This window comes from Diuraphis noxia, unplaced genomic scaffold, assembly GCF_037042655.1.
Source record: "Diuraphis noxia isolate RWA-SAM2 unplaced genomic scaffold, SU_Dnox_SAM2 contig0003, whole genome shotgun sequence".
Taxonomy (NCBI): domain Eukaryota; kingdom Metazoa; phylum Arthropoda; class Insecta; order Hemiptera; family Aphididae; genus Diuraphis; species Diuraphis noxia.
Genome location: NW_028301713.1, coordinates 41190387 through 41207728, shown reverse-complemented (window position 1 = coordinate 41207728; position 17342 = coordinate 41190387). Strand labels below are relative to the sequence as shown.

The window sequence follows — 17342 nt, the reverse complement described above, 5'->3', positions numbered from 1 at the left end:
TTGCGTCGGCCAGCGCGCATGACGTCACGAACACCGCATAGCGCGCATGGTCGACTGCGGTCGTTGTGACGTCACTGAGGACGGGAACATGCGTAGCACTCGAGCGCACCTACGGTCGCGTCCGATATCGACCCATGACGGTTGTTGTGGAGGGGAACTCGGGCAAGCGGCAAATGGCAATCGAGAAAATAACCCGTCGCGCCCGAACGTCATCTCCGGTCCGCCGGTTTTATGCCGGTTTTACGCCGGGTGAGCAGCCATCTTGCCGGCACGACGTCCTCTCACCATACTATATTATTATTATTATTGTTGTTGTTGTTATTATTATCGATGTTGATTGTAAATAATGAGCGGTCAAGTACAATCGAAATCGAAAATACTCTGTCTCTATTCTCGGAGTGATAGGACCCAAGGCGAGAGGAGATTTTCGACATTTTTTTGTATTGTCGTATGCGATCGATCCGGGTTAAGGTCTTCGTGCGGCGAGGACGAGCCAATAATAGCCCAATACGATGCGTATGCACTATGCAATAATATAATCGCGTGTGGGTCCGGTGTAAGGGCCAACGTTTTGTTTCAAGTTGATCAATATGAAGTAAATAGCAACTATAATGTCAAAAGACGAGGACAAGACGATATTATTATGATAGAGGTAGTGGGCTCAATATAGTCGGTGTTTAGTAATAAATAATAATAATTAATCAGTTTATTATGAATATAGATACAAATATAGAATACCTAGCAATAGTTTTTCCAAAGCATACGTTCTTCTAAAACGGAAAAACTAAACATGATCAAGTATAGGTATACAGTCACATAGGACATAGACAATGGGCGAGTTAGTGTATCGTATCCAATATTTTTTATTGTGATTAGTATATTAACTATTGTTTTATAATATTATATAATATATTAATACCTATGTATACCTATGTATACTTAACTATTGTTAACATAAAAAAATGCATTAACTTATTTCGCATTTAATTAACAATTTTGATACATGTTGGTCTTTAAAACCTAAGTTACTAGGTATACATTAAATTAATAATAAATAAATACAAATACTGAAATACATTATACGGCAATAAACCTATAAGAGTATTTTTGAATTGTAACACTTTTAACCAGTGGCGTATTTAGCGTCAGGCAAAGTAGGCAGTTGCCTAGGGCGGCAATTTTAGGCAAATATTTTATTGAAAATATACTCTAGGTTTCTTTTTGATTTTCTTATGTACGGTGATTACTTTGAAGGATGGAAAATGAAAATGTTTAATATTTGTATAACATAATATTCTTGTTAATATAATTTCTTCATTATTTTATAATACTAATACATACCTAACAATAAACGTCCAAGTAAATAATCGAACGACTGCCGGAACGTATATTATCTATTATCTAAATACTAACCATAGATTACATATTTCGTTATTTTGTTTTTTTACTAAGTCGTAATAGGGCGGCAAAAAAAATTTGTCTATAGGGGCGGCAATTGTGTAAATCCGTCTCTGCTTTTAACTCATAGTTCATACTCATGCATTATCTATCAAATATAGAAAATAGTGAAAATACGTATATAAACATTCAGTGAAAATTTCAAGTATCTGCGGACTGCGGTCATTTGTTTTAGAGTTACACTAAAATAAGAAAATCATTAAATGTGAAATCTAGTGAAAATCCAATGTTGTAAAAATTTAATTTGAATTTCCGGTGGACATTTTTTTTGTGATAAACATTGACAAACTTGTAAGGAATTTTGTATTAAATTTTCAAATCTTAGATTCACAAGAAAAATATTTATGAATTTCTATTAGCTTAAAATAATTTGCGAATTTTTGTGATTTTTACGTATTTTGTCAAAATTCAAACTTTGAATGATTATAAAAAAAAAATTGTGACTATGAATTGATTTTATTTTTCAGCTGCTATATTGTAATGATATGTTTAGAGCCTTGTATTAAATTTTCAAGCTTTCTTACCTAAAAAATACATTTTTATCGATATTAATTTAAAGAAAACTAATAATGATCGAAAATTGCATATACCTATGAATAGTTCAAGTCGAAAATTTTTGAAAATGACAAGGTGGATAGAATATATTTTTATAAACATTCGGTGAAAATTGCATGTACCAATGGTCATTTGTTTTAAAATTAAATCAAAAACCAAAATCGATTTTGTCGAAAACTGATTGTGCGTTAAATTTCGCGTTTTTCCCCTTATTATTAGTTTATTCATCCCGATTATTTAGAAAAATATTAAACACTTTTAACCGCCCAAAGTACCAACTCGATTCACTTTCTGATCAAACGAGGTACTGAAGTCAAAAGTCGAAGCACTTTTACTTCCCCAAAACGTGATGACAGACACAAAAAAAAATGAAAACACACATCATGGTAAAATCAATACATTCATCGCTCCGCTCAGAATCTAAAATTAATAAAAATTTAAACATTTTATCAGAACTTGACTGCAAAAATGTTAAATGCCACCCCTAAAAAATGCCACCCTAGGCGTGGGCCTATGCCGCCTATACCCATTGATCCGGGCCTGTATACATCGAGAACAAACGAGATCATTATATTATGTAACCTTTTGTTAAATAATTAAGATTAAAGTACGTAAAATAATGTGCCACTGACACTTAGTGTTAGAAGTTAAATTCTATAGAAATATAAAACATACAAATTGAAATTATTTGCCTAGTATAGTGTCTAACAGTAGAGCCATACTACATATTACATAATATATTATAGTATTCAGTACAGAATAGATATTACAGGTATACTCACTACTCGCATATATAATAAGAAATAATAATGCCAAGACATCAAGTACCAAGGTACAGATGTATACCGATATATTTTTACTTCATCAATCATTTAAAGCGGAACAAGGATAATATAAGCTCGTGTACTAATAGTAGTCTCACGAGCTTACAATCAGAATAAAATAAATTTTTAAAGACATAATAATCTTACAATTTTAATATTTATTATCTATAATTTATAAGCCAATTGCCTACAATTTAACGTCGTACATTAATACAACTAAGGTGTACCTACTTAAATGTTTAAATGTCTTAATTTATATTATTAATAATAATATTATTTATATTATAATATGTCATGAGTCCACAACTATAGAAATTGTAGGTACATCGTACATATATTACATAGTACAATACATCGTAAATCGTAATCATTTTGATAAAAGATTTATGCATTAGAGACTTATATAATGTCATTATTATAGTTATTAAACATTATTTATGTTGATTAATTTACTCTTAATGAGAAAAAATGTCGTAAATATTAGCTATTGCCAAAGATCTTCCCTCCAAAGTCCAGAGTTCAGAGAAATTCTTTATGATGGCAACTCAATAAATGTATAAACATAAGTCTTAAAAAATAAAAATAAATATATACCTATTAATTTATTAATATTGACAATAATACAGGTAGGTTACATTATCAAAACTCAAAAATGAAATAAGATTTGAAAAATTTCTATAACTGACAATTACGTACCTAATTATAAAATGGTGCAAGAAATGGTTCTCATGGTAAGAGTGAGAAGTTAGAGGGGTAAAATTGTTGTAATTTTCACAAAAAAAATTTAACTACCCTTACTTTAAATAAAAAAAATTATGCAATTATATAATGATTTGTAAAAAACTTTTGGCTACAACCCCTAGGTTGTAAAATGTGAGGGTTTTATAATTTTTTTTTTTTTAATTATTACGTATCAGTAATAAAATGTATTAATTTTAAGGAAGTTATAGGAAGTTATAATGTAAAGGATTGGGTCTTATTTTAATCAAAATCATGAAAATATGAAATACGTATTCGACCAAAAACAAAATATATACCTTCGTAAAAGATTTAATTATTTTATTTTAGTGACAGATAAAAATAAAATTATATTTAATATATGATCTTGATATTACGATAAGAGTATAAGACATTGATTATAAAGTATAATATAATAAATTTACTAACTGAGACATTATGTAGATTTACAGATAATCAATTCTATTTAATATACAATTTATTATCCTATATCTTGTTATTACTTTTTATAGGTTTTTATAATCTTTATATTTATAATTAATTCTACTGTACCGTACAGTCTGTACGTGTGTGTGTCACTGAACTCTTCCTAAACGATTGGACCGATTTGAATGCATTTTTTTGGAATGCGTTTGAGTGACGCCCTGTATCGTTTAGATTCTCAAATCAATTTACCTCCCCAACCCCGGGAGGGGCTCAAAATAGACATTTCGAGATTTACGATGGACATTTTTATTTATTGAAGGTTTCTATTAGTGATGATCGCTATTAGTGCGAAAGAAATTATTGTCCCTAAATATGTTTTTATTATTTTAGATTCTGAGCAGAGTGAGGAATGTATTGATTTTACAATGATCTGTGTGTGTCTGCAGCCATCACGTTTTGGTGCAGTAAAAGTTCTTCGATTTTCGACTTCAGTACCTCGTTCAATCAGAAAGTGAATCTAGTTGGTACTTTGGGCGTTTGAGGAATCAAAAGTAAAAAATTACCAAATTCCATTAACAAACTATAGGAGTTATATTATTTAAATTAAATTTCAATTAAATTCAGATAATATATACCTAAGTCATATAATGAAAACACTGTCCATTAGTGTACGGTATATACCTATTATATACGGCTATACCAATAAAAACCTGGAGCACATAGAGTTCATGAGTAATTTGTTTGATAAATTGACTTTAAACTTAACCTAGTCAATCTAATATTTTTAATCAGCTAAGTATGAAGTTTAAACTTGTTTTTAGTTTTTACTCTTTTTCATTGGTTTAAAAGTTAAAATGAGTTAAAATAATTATTCAATAATACCATGGTTTTATGTACAGTTCTTTAAGTGTTTTAACTTTTAACCAATTACAAATTGTACTATCTTGCTTAGGATTTTCACTGTGCACCGAGCACAGATACATAATTTCTTAAAACGCAAGAGTCGTTAAATGGACTTGAAGCGCGTTAATTTTTTTTTTGCACTTGGTATTTTAAACGGATTTATAGTTGGTAATATGTTCAATTGAAACTTAATGCTGAATAATACGTTTTGAAATAATATTTAACAGTTTGTTAAGTTGATATACTACCTCGAGTTATTATTTTGTACTTTGATAGTGATTTTAGCCATTTATGAATACAAAAAATAATATATATATTATATAATATACATAATATATCACTTTATTTAAATTAAAAACAAATTTAAATAAAACTATTAAGTAGTTGGATTCTGCCTGCGAATAATTTAGATTTTTAATTAAGCATTAACGATTCAAAACTTTTTAATAGGCACAAATAGGGGGGACTAGGGGGGAGCTTAGCCCCTAAGACCCCCCCCCCCCTCCCTAAAAAAAAAAAAAAATGATTTCATTACATGATACACATTATTTAATTTAAAAGCATCATAAGAGTATTCAGTATCCTGATCTGAGCTACAGCTTCAGCTCCCCCAGAATCCAAACACTGTTTTTATGCATATATGCTCATTCCAGATGACTAAAGACAATTATGAATGAAGTATTGATAATGAATAAGTTCAATCACTTACATTATTGAATTTTTTTTTATTTGAATCTTTTTTTATTTCTATTTATTTTAAGCTAAGTGTCATTGGCCAAGATGAATCCAAGATGCAGCCCACAGGATCGTTGGCTATTCGCCTCGAAATTCAACTTATGAACTTAGTATTTTTGGTCAGAATCATACTGGTGTTGGTTGTAGAATGTAGGTATACATTGCATTTTACGCATTAATTTACAAGTCAACAGATTGTGTTCTACGTCCGGACAACAAAAACGGCATTGTCACCATGCTGTTGCCATTGCTGGTTTCAACCATTCTGTTATCTTAACGCCAATCCCGAAGATTTATAATAGTATATTGATATATATATATCGCTATTTTAATGGTGATGTATATACATAAGATTTGAAAATTTAATACGAGGCTTCTAACATATTTTTACAATATCAGTTGAAAAATAAAAGAAATACAGTCCCAAATTTTTTTTACAAGCATTCAAATTTTAATTTTTACAACATACATAAAAATCACGAAAACTTAACGAAGTTATAATAAATAATTTTGTTAACTTACCCAGCCTTATTGTTAATATAAACTTTCAATATATTAACTACGCCTATGCTGTTCAGTCCTAACTCCTAAATTGACAAGACTTCATGACTATAATATTATTTACCCTGAACAATTATAGGTAAACCTACAAACGAAAATTTGACAATTTATAGTCGAAACACTTATCATCTTAGAAGTCATTATTTTAAATTTCACACCATTCATACAAAATCGGCCAACAAAAGTATTCCAATATTTTTACTACAACATATTTTCTGATAGGGAGATAGTGAATAAAAAATTCTTAGTATAATTTTCAATTGTGTTTAGTCAAACGCAAAAATCAATTATATTGTAAAACCTGCAATTTTTAACGAAATCGATTAAGTTTTTCTGGTGTAAATCAAAAGTTTAATAACTGTAGATACATTAATATTCCAACAAATAGTTTTATGCACGCCATGATCATTGCAAACATGTTTTGACTCTTATATTATGAGCTATATGTACCTATTGCTTTGAAAAAAGTTCGATGTGTCAAAGTTATTTTACAATTATTGTCGATACATAATTTTTTGCTTAGTCAAAAACCTTTAAAATATAATGTTAAGATTAAGTATTAATAACATTTGTAATAGGAACGGATGTAGTAGTTATTAAACATACTGTGAAATATAGTAATTGTAAAACATTTAGTAGGTATTACGTAGGTAAAGCACTTTTTATATAGGACGGATTGTCCTAGTTGATGTAGATATAAGGAAGAATAATGGTAATGGAAGGTAATTGGAAATGGAACGTGTCCATTGTCTGTAAATGTCCAATTAATAAAAACTACTGATACTTATTAGAGCTTATTGTTTGTTTATTTAAAAGTATCTAACTTAAATTCAAACTCTACAAGTACGAGGTTACGGTCAACCGACTTGTAACAATAATATAAGATTCCTCATAAGTTTTCTGAATTTAAATTTTAAAAAAATTAGACTGTAATAGATATTAGATAGTGACATTAGTTGATTAATAATATTTTTTTGTTTATATACAAACTAACAAACTGTAGTTGTTATGTAACTACAAATTTCCTAGAAACGATTGTTATTGAAATCATCAGGAAATAAGCCATTTATATTACAAAACTATTTTCGGCTACAAAGTAAATTATTTTATCATATTTGAATCTGTTTTATATTAATTAATATCAAATATGAATTCAGATATTTCCCATTATGATACAAAGTATACTAAGTTTTACCACAATTTAAACCTGTATGGATAGACGAGTAAGTACTTTTTACAGCTACATATTATAGTAATTTAAAATAAAGGCATTATACCTACTGTGCATTAACCTATTGTTGAGTACAATTTTAAGTCTTGTCATTTGGAAAGGGTTCATTGGATATTTTGAGGTTCGCTAGCTTCACCTACTAAACATTGATAAATATTTGAGGAACCTAACCTTATGATTTCTTTCCTTTTATGGTACATTTAAACTTACTTACTATAGCTGACCAGTAGGAATGTAACTAACAAAATGTTTCGTCAAAATGTACTCAATGAAAAAATTAACTCTCCTACTTTACCATCCCAATGTTTCATCCCGTGAACGCAATGAACGATCATTCACGAACGCGTTCTATCCAAGCACCATGGGCGTAGGTAAGGGGGGGGGGGTTGGGTGTTTAAACACCCCCCGAAATTAAATAAAACAATCTTGAGCTTTTTGTGAATTTGTTCGAGAATATTATTAACTCGCATATTATGTAGGTACTAGGTATAATTTGTGGGAAACCACAATTCACATTGTATACTAGTTGAATTGCAATTGTTGGTAATAACATATAGGTAACAAAATAGGTATAGTGTATAAATCGGTTTTATCGGCGGGCCGCGCTTATCAGCTAGCGGCTTTTTTTTAATATTTTTAAATTTGTAAATTATATGGACAAAATATTGTATTTACCTATATTATAAATAATTATAATTATTATTATATTATTTAATACATACAAATAAATGATTCTTAATTTTATCATATTAATATAGATTTAGACAAAAAACCCCTCCGAAAATATTTCCTACCTACGCCCATGCCAAGCACCAAAAATAATACATACCTACTGGTTGTTATTTGTGACAGAATGATCAATATACATTATTTTAACATAAGTGTGAGACAGAAATACCAATAATGTATCTATATTATAATTATAATTTTACAGTACCTAACGAATCGTACTATCGTCTATCCATCAATAGAACTCGAGAAGAAGTTGGAGCACTTGGAGCTAAAAAATAATTGTAAATCGATGGAAACTGAGTTAAAAGCAATGAAAGAGGAGAAGTTAAAATCAGAAACTTTATGTAAAGTAAGTTGGAGTTAATTATAAAACAAACGGATATGTCGATTCTGAGCGAAAATAACCTAAGGAACTGCTTAGGAATTAATAATATAATATATTTTATAATTGTTACCGATAAATAATAATTAAGCTTAATGATTATTTTTAATTTTAGAAAAATACTGCACAAATACCCAACTATAGATCAAAAATGTTAGAATTGTATAAAATAATCAAAGAATTAAAATCGGAAAATTAAGAACTAGAAATGAACATGGATAACTATAAATCAAAACGTAATGGTCAACAACTTACTAAAAGACGCTATACTTGAAAATTTTACTTTAAGGGTAATTTTACAGAAAAAAAGTTAATTGAATGTCAATAACGACGAGTATAAAAATTAAATTCTTTTAGGGTAGGTACCAGGGTAAAGACAGTTTGACGAGCGCAGGCGTTGGCAGTGGGCATAAAAAAAAATGTTTATCACGACTCATCGTCTGCAGAAATATTCGACACCGAGCTGCAAACAGAAGTCTAATCTTCCAACCACTCGGTTGATAGCAAATCGTCAGGATCGGCGTTAAGGTTGCAGAACGGTTGAAAACAGCGACGGCGGCCGCAGGGGTCAATGCCGTTTTTGTGGTACGGACGGCGACTAGAATCTGTCGACATGTATATGAATGCATAAAATCCGATGTATATGACCAACATCGGAAAGACTCCGACCAAAAACGTCAAGTTCATTAGTTGAACTTCGAGGCGAATAGCTGACGAATCGTTGAGCTGCATTGGAGATGCTCCGAATTCTTGGAGAGCCATTTTTATATCCGATAAATTATTTAACACTTTGTGAAAATTTGTATAACACTAAGTAAATATTGCACCTACTCTAATAGTTGTTATAATAATATAACTAGGTACACGCTAATAAAAACTATGGTTTCTAATTCAGGCCAATATTTGTTTATGCTAATATGAAAATATTACAAGCCAATAATGCATTTTGATAGAAAACCGTTTATAATATATGTATGAATTTATTTCATTTTAGATTCATTTTTTATTGATTATGTGTGCGTTATTATTATTTTTGTGACTGTCATCACGTTTTGGGGGAGTATTTGTGCTTCGATTTTTAACTTCAGTACCTACCTCGTTCAATCAGAAAATGAATCTAGTTGATACTTTGGGGGGTCAAAAGTAAAAATTCTTAATATTTTTCCAAATAATCGGGATAAACAAACTAAAAATTAAGGAGACAACGGGAAATTTTACGCACAATCAGTTTTCGACAAAATCGATTTTGATTTTTGATGTAACTTTAAAACAAATGACCATTGGTACATGAAATTTTCACCGAATGTTTATATAAGTACCTATATTCTATCCACTATGCAATTTTCAAAAATTTTCTACTTAGGTTGAACTATTCATACTATTCATAGGTATTTGCAATTTTCGATCATCATTAGTTTTTTTAAAATTAATATCGATAGAAATTTATTTTTAACCTTCATAAAAAATTTTTCTTTTTAAATCTAAGATTTCAATTTTTTTAATAAATTATAATATATTCTAGACAGATAAACCGTCTCCCCTCAGAATCGTTTTTTGTATATAATCATATAATATCATTAGATTCAAATTTAATTCCATCAATTACAGTAACCCACCTGTAAGTCAAATTGCTTATTAAATATTTAAATATTGTTATATTGATTAATCAATAATTTTTGATTAATCATAAATTTAAAAAAAAAACATAGTATCATAGTGTAGTAACTAGTAACGTTAGATATGTTATACTAATAAGTAATAACCTAAACTTGTGAATTATGATTCTGAATGATGATAATTTTTTTTACAAAAATTATTTTAAATTGTATTAGGACAATAATAAATAAAAATAACTCTTAAAAGTTATTAAAATATGCACTAAAAATGCATATTTGATGATTTTTAGTGCATATTTTTATTGCATATCATTTTTTTTTGTGATAGTATATTATTTTTAAATTTTAAAAATTGTTCTTTTTTTCCGGGATTCGTAAAAATTAAAAAATCTATAGGTGTTCTGTATCTGATAAATTATAATTATTATTATGAAGTTGGTTTAATCAAATTAATAGTTTAGTAAGACTAATAATTCATAGTTATAAATTATATTATGATTTAAATTTGTACTCCCACTTTATTATTTTTCTCTTCAACTTGTGGTTTCACAACTAAGGCAGAAATAACGATTATAATATTACATCTTACCCAATATTCATACATTTACACCTAGTTTTCTGTTATTGAATATAGGTACTTATTGATATTGAAATTCAAACAAATGGTCATCGGTGTATAGTGTAAACATCTTAGAAACTGTTTTAATATTTTGCATTTAGCATGTAAATGTTTTACAAAGTTAATAACAAGCATTTTACAGACAATTATTTTTAGTTTAATGGCATCTTGTTTAGATAAAGTCATTTATCATTATTACCGTTATTCTTTAACAATATTACTAAAATTATTTTTATGCTTTTGTGATTTTTATTATTTTTGGCCATGAAAACAAAATAACTGAAATAGCTAAAAGCAATATGCATTCATAACAACGGGTTCTTAATCAGATACTGTATAATTACAATGCTCATATACGTTTCAATTTGTTTGAAAACCTCATAGAATAAGAAATGAGAAACTATAGTTTTTTTTGTTATATATTATAGTATTAAACTATTAAAACCATATTATTTGTTTTTAAACCGATTGTTTTTCAGCAAAAAAATTCAGAGATAACTTATCTGCATTTAGATAATAAATATTCAATACTTTACATTGTATATCGTATAAAAAAAAAAAAAAAAAAAAACATTACCATGATACAGTAGTTGTGACTTAAAGTTGTAAAAATGTAATATATAATGATTTATTTTATCATTTGAATATATATATATAATATGATAAATAGATGATAATGCACACCATGATTTGATTGATTTTACAATTTTATACCTCACAAACATTATTCAAGTCCAATGTGTAAAATAATTTTTATTAATCAAAAAATATATAAGTATATTATATATAGATAAATATAAATATATAAAGTCAAGGGACTCACTGGATAAGGACTATTCAGAGAGTAACAATAATAACAATCATTAAAAAATAATTCATAGTTATTGTGATCTTAATATGTTATAACATAATATAATGTATAATTTTTATATCTGGATAACTTTTCCATAGAAAAAATTATTTATAAATACTAAAACACATAAATCAATAATCAAACTATACAAGAAGAAAATTAATAACCAATATTAATTTTTACTTAATTGGAAAAAATAAAACTCGCGCAAACTTCACTAAAATAAATAAATTAATGACAGTTATATATTTTGCCATAATAAATTGTGTTCAGAAAATTGAAAGGCACTTATTGTATATTAAATTCGTAAATGTAGGTATCTATAGATACCTATCAGAAAGGGAGGGGGATATAACAAATATTTATTTATATAAAAACAAAATTTAAATGGTATGGTTAACAAAATTTGAAAAATAATATCAAATAATCTAACAATTATTTGTTTCCATATGGTAGTACACTGAATAATTAACAAGACTAAATTAATTTGTAAGACATAACTAGAATGTAAAACATGGGTAATTTGAAACCATAGAGTAAAATCGTAGACGTGGACAAACAATAATTATTGTTTTTTACATTTTAAAAATTTACATCCCATCCTGAATTATCATCTGGTGGTGGACTGTCTGCGTCAGGCGGATAATTGTCAAAATTGCTTGTGTCTATAGCACTGCGCACCTTTGGCAAGATAGGAGGAGTAAGGGTTCGATTACGTAGTCCTTCCCAATTGAAACCATCAAACCACCTTGAACACAATAAACATTTGTTTAAAATTTCCCTATCATAATGTATATAAAGATAATATGTAATCTTACTTATGTTTTTGTACTTCAGTAAGCCGTTCAGCTGGATTATCTCTGAAATAAAACATTACCAAATCAATTTACATTTATTTTGAATTTCAAACCTTATATGTGTCATACATATTTGGTTGATTGGGCTATATAGCTTTAATAGTCTCTAGTCTCTATAGTTTTCAAAATGATTATACTCTGTGCCACGAGAAAACGCAACTGGACAACTACCATAAATTGTTTATTCTCTCAGATTTCCTCCACAAACTCCTTTCAAAATTCATTGTATGCAGTTGAAACGCGTTAGTTGGCTCATTGTATATCTTTGAAGCATATCAGCATGCTACATTCATATTCTGGTGGCCCCTTCATAATGCAATGTGCTTAGAGATGACAGAGCTCTAGTATTTGTATGTTCGAGCAAGTTGAATTTTTTTGCAGCACTGAGTATTACACATGAATATAGATTCCAGAAAAGTAAAATTTAGTTAAAGTTACTAATTATTGGTTTACTAATCAGTGTTTAAATTGTCAAATAAATTCCAAAACGGCATAACTTAAATAAAACAATATTTTCTTGTGAGGAAATAAATTAAAAGTATCCCATTCAACCAAAGAAATGTACACAATAAATTATTTTTTGCATTAATAAATAATTCAATAATGACACTCAGCGGATACCTGCATAATTTCTTAATTAAGACTCTAGCATTCCTTGTGATATTTCTTGGAAATTCTATTGCATCTATGCCTTTAAGTATTATGTTATAAGTTTTCATCGGATCGGCTCCAGTGAATGGCGGTGTACCTAAGACAATAAATAACTAATTTGAATAAATTGAAAAGGTCACTTAAAGTATGCAATTATCAAATTCCAAACTTTATGACACATAATTAAATGTGATAAAGGACAATTGTTGACATGATACATTTTTTTATATACAATGTATACATGTATTAATATAATTCTATTAAATATTTTCAAGATAAATATTTTCTCAACTAATTTTTCAACAAGAGGACATACTATTCAAATGTGTTGTTTCTGTGTCTTTACACTTATAAAATAGCAAACCTAGATAACAAATTTTATGACGAATTACATAAATTTGAAATTATTTGAGAAGAAAAACTAAATATAAAATGAAAATCTGTAAGTACATTAAAATTCCATTTATATTCTTCTCTACAAATTCGATAAAATGTAAATTTGCTATGATTTACCAATAAATAAATTATAGCAAAAATATGGCATATACATACTCATTATAATACATTACTAAGGGTGAGTAAGATAGAGATAACTCAAGCTTTTATGACTTCCTCTTAATGGATAAAAACAATCAACATTTTTATTATTAAAATAAAATATAAATGGAAATACATACCGGTAAGTAGTTCAAACATAAGTACTCCTAATGACCAGTAATCAGCACTTATATCATGACCTCTGTTGAGAATCACTTCGGGGGCAACATATTCTGGTGTTCCACAAAATGTCCAGGTTTTTCTTCCGTTCTAATAAATTTAAATAATTTTGAATATTGACTATAATATTGTATAAAACAGAAATTTGTACTAACCTGTAGTTTTTTAGCAAAACCGAAATCGACCAATTTCACATAACCAGTGATATCCAAAAGTAGATTTTCAGGTTTCAGATCTCTGTAGATTATGTTACGAGAATGTAAGTAGTCAAATGCTTCAACGACACATCCAGTGTAGAAACGTGTGGTAGAATCATCAAAATGGCCTTTGTCTCTATAATTAGTTATAGTATATAAAGTAAATAAAGTGATAATAATATGTTAAGCAAATATAAAATATTTACAGTCCTCTAACAGTAAGTATATTACACAAATTGAAATATTATTTTAATGAACAAATATTATTTATATAATTGTATAGAAATATAACTAGACGTTAGTCAGTAAATGTAATTTTTTTAAATTTTTTTTTTATTTTTTTTTAAATATCCAGTTGATAACAAAAATATCAACTATAACAATCTGAATTTTCAGACACCAAAAAATCCAGGTATACCAAACAATGTTTAATGTTTATACAATCCCACTATAAAAAAAAAAAATAATACTATTTCTTTTCCGGCAATATTTATTATTTACCTCAGTATAGTCCACAATTCTCCCCCAAGACAAGACTCCATGAGCATATACAAGTATTTTTGATCTTTGAACGTCTTGAACAACTTAACAATGAATTCACAGTTAGCTTCTCCCATGATCTCTTTTTCTGACATGATGTGCTGTTGTTGTCTAGTCTCGACAATCTAAATATAATAATATACAGATATTATAAAATATACTGAAATTCACCAATTGTTGAAATAAAAAACTATGAATATAATTGGACTGCTCACTTGACTCTTTTTCATTTGTTTTAGGGCAAACGATCTGGATGTGTCGTTGTTTACTTGGACGAGTTCCACGCGACCGAAACCACCCACGCCCAAAGTGGCCAAAACTTGCAGGTCGGAAAGCTTCAGGTTCTGGAACTCCTTGTTTGTAGAGCTATTAACATTTCACAATTAGATCATAAGGAAAAAGAAATGACAAAATTAAATTTACATGGTAGCATTATCTACAAATATATTATATATAGACATATAAATATATAATATGTACGGATGAAAAATTAAATTACATAAATACATATTATTAAAACATTTAATATAACGAAGAAATATGTGTCATGCAACATGCATAATAATATTCTATTGTGTTTTGTAAGTTATATTCGTACTCAATGTACTTTCACGACAAAAAGTGAAGAAAATACCAACTACACGTAATCATATTTTACTATTGAGCTTACCAAGAGCCTAGGACAAGTGCATGTAAGTGAAAATGACGAACATTAGGTAAACGCATGTATTAAATATCTAAAAATGATTGGTACAGTGTATTTGGAAGACATTATCCTAACCTCGTAACCACCGTTTATAATAATAATAATTACATAATTAATAACATAATGTTTGGGTATATGATACAATAATGTATGGATGTCTTTTTACAATATGACGATTATCATATCGATATCCATATAATAGTATATTATATTCATATATTGTTCGTAGTCAGAAAAAAACAATAACCTAGATACGATATTGAGGTGGTGGAGCGATAGTCGAAAAATATAACAATAATAATAATATTATGATAACAGTTATTATTACCTCATTCGACCCAAGACATCGTCGTCTTTGTATCTGGTGCGTATCTCGTCTAGTCCGGCAATCAGTTGGTTGAATGTCTCCCGGTCTATGACCAAACATGACACTCCGTCGGGGTCGCACGCGATGATGTTCGCGGTACGCAAGTCATCGCTGCAAAAAAAAAAAAAAAAATTGTCCGATAAATATCATCATCGTCTAAGCGTTATTGTCGACAAGTAGTTACAACGTTTTCAATATACGAGGACATATTTTGTTCCGTCACAGCCAAATCGAGTGCATGTGAACACGATGGTTAAAGGGGTTGTGTCAATAAGTATACAAAAAATGTGTACGTACCCTTGTAGCGCTTTTTCGCCGAAAAAGTCACCCTTCTGCAACGTCCTGATGTACTTGTCTTCGGCGTTGTTCGATTGTTTTATGGTGACTTTAACCTATTTTCGGGGGACAAAACACACCGGTTATCATTCGTCGATATAATAAATATTATAATAACACTGCGACAAAAGGTCTGCCGGGGGGAGTGATGCGGTAAGCCGGTAATGATATACTTGTAATAACACAATAAATAAATATGCACACTACGGTGGCCTGGAGTCAGTGGCGGATTTGAGGAGGGGACGTGGCGATTACCCTTCCCTAGGGCTTTTTTTTTTTTACTTGAATTGTAGCGCCGTATGATAAATTGAATATGAAATTTATAACTACAACTTCATACTTATAAATAAATGATATAAAAAAAGTATTTTTTTAAATATGATAATTGGAAATGTATATTCAGATTTCAGTTATTACGTCTTTGTTAGTACCTATCAATCTATGATATTAATTCACTCTTTCCTAAAATGATTTTCAGGTCCGCTACTAATTGCCTGGAGTACGCCTACACTTATAGACCACTTGCAATAAATTATACCTATACGCGGGCCGGAAAATAATTCATCGAGTAAAACCAACAATATTTTACTATTTACTACGTACACTACCTACATAATATATAGGGTAGTCATTGTTGATAAAAATAATATTTTTTCATTCATTTATTATATACTTAGTTTTAGAAATAAGTTTGATTAAAATACTATAAAAGCACAAATTATAGGTGACACCGGGTACCTATCTAAAAATATGTCTCTACGTTGAATATTTGATCATTTTCAATCAATCTTTATCAGAACCCTAAATCTTGATTTAAAATTTAAATAAATATAATTTAACATTTTCTCCAGTTCCCATCAGATATTAAGGCTCAAGACGCAAATTTTAAGGACTCTACTTATATGCTTAATCAACATAATTAACTGGGTTTTAATGTATGAAAATATTTTAAATGACAACTACACGTTATCAAAATATTTACACTTTACAGACATTGGGTATAAATATTAAAAAAAACATATTATATTTAATGGTTGAAAACATAATAAAATTATAAAAAAGAGATATGAAACTGGCCAAAAAAGAGTAAAGATGATTTTATTGAGATAATAGCATATATAAAAGATATTAAATTGGATGACAAAAACTAATAAGAGAATATTAATATTAATTTAAATATTGAAAGCACGTTAACTTCATCGAAAATAAGAATAAATAAAATTCAATTTGATGATGAAAGTGGAAGATGAACCAATAATTGAACTATATAACAATTGTATAGTTTAAGTTTAAGGTTTAGTAACTTGTAACAAACGGTGTAGTAATAAACACCATGGG

The 17342-nt window shown here is 28.6% G+C and overlaps 1 protein-coding gene across 4 annotated transcripts in view; it reads right to left on the bottom strand.

Annotated features, from left to right (window-relative positions):
• Positions 1 to 11377: 11377 nt before the first annotated feature.
• for (cGMP-dependent protein kinase for) overlaps positions 11378 to 17342 on the bottom strand; it is a 133940-nt gene continuing 127975 nt past the window's right edge. For all 4 annotated transcript variants that reach the window (XM_089224915.1, XM_089224914.1, XM_089224916.1 and 1 more), the window contains 9 exons: positions 15966 to 16060; positions 15630 to 15779; positions 14811 to 14961; positions 14557 to 14720; positions 14014 to 14191; positions 13819 to 13948; positions 13112 to 13238; positions 12452 to 12493; positions 11378 to 12381 (listed from right to left, as the gene is read on the bottom strand). In XM_089224915.1, the coding sequence (XP_089081041.1) occupies positions 12216 to 12381; positions 12452 to 12493; positions 13112 to 13238; positions 13819 to 13948; positions 14014 to 14191; positions 14557 to 14720; positions 14811 to 14961; positions 15630 to 15779; positions 15966 to 16060 (1203 nt within the window). In that variant the 3' untranslated portion in view covers positions 11378 to 12215. The remainder of the gene's footprint in view (positions 12382 to 12451; positions 12494 to 13111; positions 13239 to 13818; positions 13949 to 14013; positions 14192 to 14556; positions 14721 to 14810; positions 14962 to 15629; positions 15780 to 15965; positions 16061 to 17342) is intronic.